The following is a 9,546-nucleotide window of genomic DNA, read 5'->3' on the forward strand; positions in this document are numbered from 1 at the left end:
GCCCTGACCGTGAAGTAGCACCTCCTGATATCTAGCCTAGGGTCTTTAAGAAGAGGCTTGGTGCCTACTTGGCTGGAGTCATTTGAGCGCAGTTTTTCTCCTGCCCAGGCGGGGGGTCGGATTTGATGATCTACAGGGTCCCTTCTGATCCTACTTCTATGATTCTGTGACCTGAGGAGGTCATCTAGTTCAACCCCTGCTCAAAGCAGAACCATCCCCAACTACGTCCTCTCAGCCAAAGCTTTGTTTACCTGGGTTTTAAAAACCTCTAAAGATGTAGAGTCCCCGGTCTCTCTGGGTAACCTGTTCCAGTGCTTTACTGCTCTCCTAGTGAGACTTTTTTCTAATACCTAACCTAAACTCCACTTGTTGCAACTGGAAACCGTTGTTCTGCCACCACCTGAGAACAGTCTAGCTCCTGCACTAGTGGTGGAGCTAGCTCTATCTGTTCAGTATCATAAGATTATTTTAATATTATAAAAGCGTATGTCTGTAATGCTTTATTCACACTCTGATTGGCTGATGGAAAAAGCCAATCAGAGTGCTCCAAGTGTGGAGGAGCGCCACCATGATTCTGAAGCCACTTTGAGGACTGGACAGAGAGTGGGGGAGCCGGGGCCATCATGCTGGCCTCAGCTCCCTCACCTCGCTCCCTGCAAGAGGCAGAACAGTGGCAGCATGGACCATTAGGTGGCGGCACTGCATGCCAGCCCCCTCTCCTCTGTATCCCCCTGCACCCCCCCCGTCATTCTTGATGGGCAGTTGGCTAGTAGGTGTAATATTTATCTGAAACTATGCTAAGGCATAATACTGGTGTTTAAACATGAAATATGTGGCTTGGCTTAACATTCCTCAAACTATTTAGGGGAGATGAAATGATTAATATTACATTTTTGTTGTAAGTTTTGTCCAGGGCTGATTGTCCCAGACACTGTTTTTTGGGTTTGTTATTTAAATATGTGCCTTAAACATGGATCTGCAAAATGCCTGTGATTGCAATAGAGCACATTGCACATTTGTTCAAGTATTCATGTGACGGGATCATTTTTGTGTTTGAGATGCAATGAAGCCTGTTGAGAATAACGTGTGTCTGCACGTAAGGCAGACATGGTGATATATGAGCATTGCCATGGAGACATTTGGCAGAGACCCAGCATTTGAAAATCCACATCTACGCAAATGCACACAAATATGTGTAAATATGGGTTATCATAATAAGGATATGACTTCTTTTGTACAATAAAGTCCAATTTCTGCTTTGGAATTAATTTCCAAATAGTAATGCTTTAATTTGTTGTATTAAAAATAGAAAGATGCAGCTTGTTCCCTGTTGTCTGTTAAGAAATAGCTATAAAGGTGAAGTTACATGAGGAAATATTTTCTAAAGCCCCTTTCAGATGTTACATTTATTGTGGGACATGTGAGTATCCAGTAACAAATGGTAACAGGGAGATAAATCTCTGTGGTCCCATAGTGCTCAGCTCTCCCTCCCTCAAAGGGAGTAAGGGTGAAGGGGCTGCTTGCAGTCTGGGAACCTCTGCCCCCAGCCCTTGAAAACGCTGGGAGCCTGGCTCCCAATCCTATCAGAGAACCTATTCAGCTCACCAATGGGCTCTCTTGGGGCTCTTGCTTTCCAGCAGCCTCCTATTGCCTCCTGGCTGGAGAGCCAGAGCTCTGAATGTTTCATAGCCCATAGCACTTTTGTTGTTGTTGTTTCATATGAAGTCTGGATGTAGCCTAAGTTGCCTTTGCTGTGATTCTTGTGGTAGAGGCTATCTGGTTATAGAATTGCTTTTCCTTTGTGCGTTTTCAGAAATGTCATGCGGTGTTTTTAGATGGTACTTGTTGTTAGGTGTAATTTTTAAAATGTGTATGCTAGAATGTTTTGTAAATGGTGAGTCCATCCTAGAATACATTTCTAAAATTGAACATATTCTTTTAATGTGCTAATCTGGAAGATACAGCTCATAAGTGCATGGTCACAAAAGCTTGTTCGTATACCTGAAGAAGTCAGTTGGAATACTGATGATTTCAATAGGACTGGGATTGAGTCCACAGCTCCAAACACCTGTCAGTAGATGGCCTTTATTTCTCAGACTTGCTTCCCAGTATAGATGTAAACTCTAGGACCGAGTACAAAGATCATCTGTTCAGTTAGACTACTGCCAGTAGTACAGGAGCGGGGAATTAAGTATTCTTGTTAAATATTCTAATGAATATTTTTATTCTCTTTTATTGCATTCCAGATGTAGCAGACTTGGTTGCATTTTAAAAACTGCAAAATTTAAGTATTGGTAAAGCAGGTGCTTCAACCAGTACATTGGAAAGTTTTGTACTACAGTGCAAAAGTTTCTTGAAGGGACAATATCTTGTTCTGCACTTGTTCCAGAACCTTCCCAGAGCGCCTAATTGTTTGTTTTGTTTCCTCACAGATGAATCGACTCCTAAGGAAGTCAGCAGGGTAAGTACTGCTTACAGTTGTTTCTCCATCCCCACTAGAAAAAGAAAAGGTCTCTGTGGCCCACTGTTCACTTGAGATGACTTTCTTGCAGTCTCTGATCAAGTCTGTACACCATTCCCTGAGCAAACTTATACCTCCAGAGAAATAGCTGGGAGATGTTAGATGTAACTGACAACTTCCAGAGCAATTAATACAACTCCCGCCGCCTCCCCCCCATTCCAAACATTTGATTGATTGTAAACATGTGAAGATCTCCCTTGTTTGTTAGGAAAATAAGAGTTCACGCAAGCTATTTCTGTGATCCCATGTAAACACGTTGTTTCAAGGAAATAAGCAATTCCTTCAAACTTTGAACTCTGACTTGTTAGTCATGTAACTACCAAATATTTAATCAGTGTTATTACCATGAGAGATGGGAAGCGTAAAACTACCAAAGAGGAAACAAGACCAGGAATACATCTTATTTAATTACATCCTTTGAGATATGGTAGAGTACAGCAGAGTTACTTTTTTGTGAAATAATTTGCAGTGTACTATATGAAATCTAATGTGAAATACATCTTAAATAATATATTTATTAATATGTTCTTGAATTATATGTTTCTTTCTGACTTAGCCCTATATATAAGTGTATTTTACAATGAGCATGCTCCTTGCTGAGTTATCATAAGCTACCATATAGTACTTTGTCCTAAGTAGGATGTGTACTTTTGTTTCTATGTTATAGGTTGAGATTATAGTAAGTAATTGTGTTGTACTTTCAGTTGTCTTAACCTTCTACCACCTGATATACAAACAAATGGCTGTCAACTTTCTGATTCTTTAACTATAATATTTTCCCTGCTCTTTATCACTATTAGCTAACTCTTCTATGATTCAGGTTCCTTCTAATGCCTTGTGCCAATTTTGCCATCAGAGGGTAACCCATCAGCTTACCCCCCACTACCACCCATTTTGCTTATAAATGGAATACTTGCTTGATGTGTCAGCCATGCATCCTGTTTGTATTCACTTTCTCACAAAAATTGTTGCTGCCTTTACACTTGAAAAATGAAGTAGTGATGTAGTAATTTCTGATCTATGATAAACTAAAAATACAGAGTTCTGTAGCCAGTTAATCTTACCAACCGTCTTTCAGGCAAAATAATAGTTTGTATTTTTTTCCTCCAAATTTACAAGTGTTTTGTAATAGTTCATTATTCAAATAATCATTTTAACTTTTAATGTATTACAAATGGTATCCACAGAACACTACAGCACAACCCCCCCCCCAATCTGCAATAATTATCCCATTACTTCAAAAATGTAATCTGCATACTGCTCTTCAGGATAAACCCAACAATGATCAGTTTAGTTTTTAAGCATCTTTCGATCAGTCTATCATCTCAACATTTTTTTAAAATTCTCTAGAGGATGATAAAATCTAAGAAAATCTTGACACAAGTTTTTGGATCATTTAGAAGTGTGGAAATACCAAAATTAAGGGCCTACTATGATGGTTATATCTTTAACATGACTAAAATCATAATGCTTTTACATGGTTATAGTCTTAATATTCCCAGTTGTTTTGAAATCCCTCATCTTTGCAAGGGCTAAGGCATCTAATTACCATGTTTCCTTGTATACCATCTACCCCAAATATAATATTTTGGAAGGCAGAATAAAGAAAAAAAAAATTTTTTCTAGAATGATGGCTGCATGGAGCTGGGACAGAGTCTAATCTTCAACTCACTTGGATTCCCTTTCCTGCTCAGATAAAAGCTACAATTTGAACCCTTTCACAGCTGAAATGACAGCAGCTCTAGGCTGCTTAGCCAAAAGTTGAAACTCTAGCTGTTGGTGAAGACTGGATTACCTGGGAGGATCTAGGATTTTGAAAGGAGCTAAAAGCAGTCTGCAAATCTTGGAAATAGAAGAAGTGAAACCAGAAGTAGCTAACAAATAGCAAAATTGCTAAAGAAAGGATAGCTTGATTAAGGGAACATCAAAGACCATTAAAAGGGAGAGGAGGTCATTAACATGCATGGAGTGAAGAGCAATCATTAGGAATCAGATGGATTATAATAAGCCACAGAGACATAGCAAGCCAAGTTAGCACCCAAGTTGAACCCTATGGGAGAGTGGGGGTGCATGCAGACTCCAAGAGAGGGGGCGGGGGCATGTGGCTTCTGTGGGCAGTGGAGGGCACGTGGTTCCCACAGCAGGGATGGGGGGACACATGAGTTCTGAGAGTGAGGGGAGGGGGCAGGACAGGGGAATGAGGGGAGCAGTTGCTAGTGCAAGAGCAGGCAGCAGCCTTACTTGCTGGGAGCTTCAGAACAGTCTTGGATGAGGTGCTGCTGCATGTGCTCTGCCAACCCCAGCTCTGTTGCTCTTAAAAGAACAACAGCTGGGAACTGTTTTGAAGTTCCTGTCGGGACAGTGCCATGAGGGCACAGACTCCATCAGTATAGGGGTGATTCTGGTGCCCCTTCTAACTTGGTGCCTGGGATGAGTGCCCATCTTGCCCACTACTGGTGAATTATGAAGTCAGTTAACTCCCCCGGCACTGCCTGAATAGAAATGTCACTGTTGCTGCTGGGCAGTTATTTTTAAACTTTTGGTGGAGTAGGAATCAAAGTGAGGTATACCACGGCACCTCCCCTGACTCTTCTGTCCCTGGAATTTCCTCCTCCCTCCTTGTGGCTACTGGAGGGAAGAGAAGGAAAAAAAATCATCAGCCATCCAACAGTATCTCCGTGTTTCTGTTGTCAGAAAGTCAGATTGCCCTGCATAAAACATGCACCCTGCTTTTGGAAGCCTAACTTGAGGGGAAAGGGTGCATGTAGTAGTATGCGAGTTAAAATGGATTATCTGGTTACTGTACTGATATTGTTCTGACACTTAAATTAGTAATCCTGGTGTAAAATAAAAACTACAGGAAGGGGTACAGAAATCTCAGTGTTTGAAACAAGACTATGGCCATTCAAGTTTTAGGTTCCCTCTGGTCAGTTGTTTTGAATTTTTCGTGTTGCTGTAGTCTGTGCCGTGAGGAGATAAGTCTGGTTTTCCAATCTGTAGAAATATTAGAGTTGTATGCAAATTGGTTAAGTTTTGCAACCAGTCTACTGAATGTGAACTGTGTATTGTAATCCTGAAACACCTTATTTTGGTTTAAGAAAGATCATTGTACAATGCAACTTTTCCAGCTCTGCAAACCTTATACATGTGTACTACATTATAATAATACTTAAACAAATGGCATCATCATAGTGGTTCAGCATATTATTGATTTATATCTTTCTCAGATTGTAAATCCTCTTAGAAGTGGTAATGCATCAGTAATTTGATTCAAAAACAGTGTATGATGCTTTTTTGTCTCAGCCAGCCTTGTTGAGGCTAAGTTACAAAAACTGAGGAGTTAGAATTGTTAACAGTATGCTTTATATTACTTAGGTACAACTCAGGATTTTTCCCCTCGAAATTTCTTTATTTCTTCTCCCCCCCCCACGCCTTCTTTCTTGTTTCTTTATATCTACGATGTTAATTAAATGCCTATATGATGCTTAAGGTGCTCTAACACTTTCACAATAAAATCCTAGTGCATTAAACTAACAATTTGAACAGGAACCCAGCTAGTTAGCCATCCAAAATCCTCTTTCTACTCATTTGGCTAACTTGATAATTTTCCAAACCCATCAGCAGGCTGGTGAATGATGCCTTACCCGTCTTTCTTTTGATAGGACTTGATCTCCCAGAAATCAGCTTCTTTTTGTATACTGTTCATTTGTCTGCTCAGAATTTCTTTATCCCATTACAACTGTTTCCTTTCCTATGTTGTATTGCACAGGTGGGTAATTGTTTGAGCCTGCAGGCCACATAGGGAGCCTTGCTGAACTGTTGTGGGCCAGGTCAGCACCCTACCCCCTCCTCTCCCTGCCACCCAACAGCTGGGATCACTGGGTGGGGTCACAGGGCAGTGACAATGCAGGGCCAAGGTTGGGGCAGAACTGTGATCTGCTGCCTGCATGCCTCTGTGATGGGCATGGGTTCTGCAGGGGCATGCAGGAAGTGGATTGCAGCTTGACCCTGGCCCTGGCCCTGTGCTGTCACCACCCTAAGATCGCAGCCCCAGATGTAACCTGATCCTGTCCCCCTGGCCACGTTCCCTGCCCGTGCAGCACCTGTCCAATCTGCATGGAGACCCCAGGATCGTGGGGTTGGGACAGAGCCATGATATGCTCCCTGCATGCAGAACTGGGGCTTTGCCCTGGCATCACACTATCACTGCCTCATGATCCCAGGGTCTTCCTAGCCCTGGATGCCTGTCTCACTTGTGGACATCTTTCCCTGCTGGCCTGCAACTCCATGCTAGCTGCTCTGCTGATCACCCTGCCTACCTGGGTCCCACCCCCAGCAGTGGGTGCAGGATGGATGGGCTGGGTGTCTGGGCAGCAGGGTTGGATCTGGCAGTGGCAGCTGGAAGGAGCTGCCACTGAATACTGGGACTGCTAGGAAATGGAATCCAGCTGCCTTGCCACCCGAGCCCTGCTGCTTGCCTGGGGCAGTGGGACCAGCTGCACGTATCATGGCCTGGGCTGCCCCTTGCACCTGGGCAGGGTGGGACTGAGGGCCCCACCACAGGCCAGACAAAAATCCCTTGGCCAGCTGGATCTGGCCTGCAGGCTGTATTTTGCCCACCTTGCTGTTTTGGCTCTCACTACTCAAACTTGATGAAGAATGTCAAACTTCAAAAGCTTGTTTAACTCTATCCCAGCTATACAGTTGGTCCCATAAAACATTAGACATCCTTCCTCTGCTCAGTAGAGGAGGAGTGACTGCTGGGAGAGAGACGTTTTGACTGCAGAGGCACTCCAAGTTCTGCCAGTAAAACTTTTGAAGTCTGCCTCAGTCTGCTTAGTGTTTAGCATCAATGAGGAGGTTGGTGTTGAGTGGCTTAAGCAGCAAAGTACAAACAGATGCTTGATTAATTAATTGCTCTTGTCTGGACTCTTAATTACAACATAACCAGCCTTAATTAGGTGCTAACAGGAAGGCATCTTCTGAGGGGTCAGTGTTCTGTGACAAAATATCAGGCATACTTAACTACTATGCCTTTAATTATGCAGATTAGTAGAAAATAGTGTCTTCTGTGCAGTTGAATAAGCTGCCAGAGTTAGTCATAGACTTATTCTGTATAGGTCCAGTTTATTTTTTCAAATGTGTGATTTTATGGAACCTCTGGCAGGCAGTAGTACAAAGGGATATATATACATCTAAAATTATTTAATTTTAGTTTATATAATATTATTTGAAAAACAGTATATACTAAAATAGATTCTCGTAGTGCACTGCCTATCTTCAGTCAAAACCCCAAACTGTTACCAGTGTTACTGGAATGTAGAAATACTTCAGATCAGGATTTGATTTCTGAAAATACTCTATTTTAATTATTTGTGGGTGTTCAACATCTAGCAGAAATACAAGGCTTTAAGTAGTGTGCGTGTCAGTATGGTCATTTTTAAGGCAAAAATGACACATTCTTATTTGTTAGTCTTGCAAGAATTTATCTCTGAAGATTGTACTGTAGTGGAGAAAGGATTCATTCCTTCACAGTATTAGTAAAATGCCGTTTCTTCAGTAACAATAGGTCAGTCTTCTATAGTTGCTGAAACTCTGTGACTCTGGCTTATCTGAAAATTGGAAATGACATTAAACAGACAATAAACATTTACAGTATCTGCCTCAGATCACAGGGAGTAGCAGTTTCTTCCATTGTCACTCAGTAGGCGAGGCTGAATAGACTATACAGTCCTGCAAAATTTACTAAAGTGGAGAAAGGTCTTGTGGGCAAATAAGCATTGAGGACAGGGCTTCTCAAGCAGTACCACCAACCATGATAATTGCAATGACTTCCTTTGTTAATTAGGAACAGTTTGGTTCCCCACACTCTTTCTCTTCCTGTTAGAGCTACATGGGAATTAACTGTCTTTGCTTTTGCAGCCCAAGGGTAGAGAGAGTTGATCTTAAATGGCTCTGCAGGGAGAGGAAAGAGCACAAAAAGATATTTGTATGGTGGTAGATCTTGGTGCAGAGCTGGCATATGTAGAGTCTAGAGCCTATGTCATCTCTGTGCCTTGTACACAGAACCTTAAGAAAACATGTTTAGTGTGCTTGATATGGGCCCAGTTATATTGGCCCATGTTCGTTTAATGGCTTGTTTTTCCATTCCATGTTTGCTTCCAGAGTACCCATAGTGAACTTTCATTATGATAAGTATCTTTTTTTTCATAAACTCTGATCCCAGCAGCAACTCTCTTTGTAGTTTACAGTATAAACACTATGAAATTAATACCTGGAACTGACTAACTCATTTTCATAACTTTATTCTTAGAAACAGCAGTAATACTTTAATCCTCTCCTTTCCTCCTTTTGGACTTGGTGCTTTTGGCAGCTGCTTTGGCACTATCTAACACATTTGTGTGGCATGTCACTTAGTATTATTAGGGTTACCATACATCTGGGTTTTCCCAGACATGTCCTCTTCTTGAATCCTCTGATCTCTGTCCAGGGGGGTTCTTAAAATATGATCAAAAGTCCAGGATTTTGCTCTGCTCAGCATCTATGTTTTTCCCAGCACTTCCCAGCTTGTCCTAGCAAGGAGTGGCTTGGAGCTGAGGGGGATGGGAGGAGGGCAATTGGAGGCAGGGCACATGCACATGGCTGGCACGCATCTATGCAGGGTGATAGGAGCAGCCCCAGCAGCTGGATGCAGGTAAGTCTATAGGGAGTGAAGTCTATAGGGAGTGAGGGTTGGAGGGCCAGGGCTTGGGGACTGTCCAGGGGCTTGTGGGGGAGGAGGGAGCACATGAATGTGTGTGTGGAGGGATAGGTGTGTGAGATTGCTTGCCAGTGCTGGGGGAAGCTGTCTGGGCACTAGGGCTGCAGCAGGGAATGGGAGGCGGGAGGAAGTGCCTACCCCTCCAGTGGAGGAATGGTGCGGGGGGGGGCCTTCAGTGGCAGTGGAGGGAGAACTGCAGGACCAGGCCAGTGGTAGGGGCCATTGCTCTTGCTTGCTAGGATGGGGTGGCCAGGAGGTGCTGCAG

General features: G+C 42.8%; 1 protein-coding gene across 1 annotated transcript in view; it reads left to right on the plus strand.

Moving 5' to 3' along the window:
- Nucleotides 1–9,546, plus strand: part of PDE10A (phosphodiesterase 10A) — a 352,143-nt gene that overhangs the window by 227,690 nt on the left and 114,907 nt on the right. Inside the window, exon 3 of the mRNA XM_019527439.1 lies at nucleotides 2,433–2,461. Within this exon, the coding sequence (XP_019382984.1) occupies nucleotides 2,433–2,461 (29 nt within the window). The remainder of the gene's footprint in view (nucleotides 1–2,432; nucleotides 2,462–9,546) is intronic.

This window comes from Gavialis gangeticus, unplaced genomic scaffold (genome assembly GCF_001723915.1).
Source record: "Gavialis gangeticus isolate Ggan-Ray unplaced genomic scaffold, GavGan_comp1, whole genome shotgun sequence".
Classification (NCBI taxonomy): domain Eukaryota; kingdom Metazoa; phylum Chordata; order Crocodylia; family Gavialidae; genus Gavialis; species Gavialis gangeticus.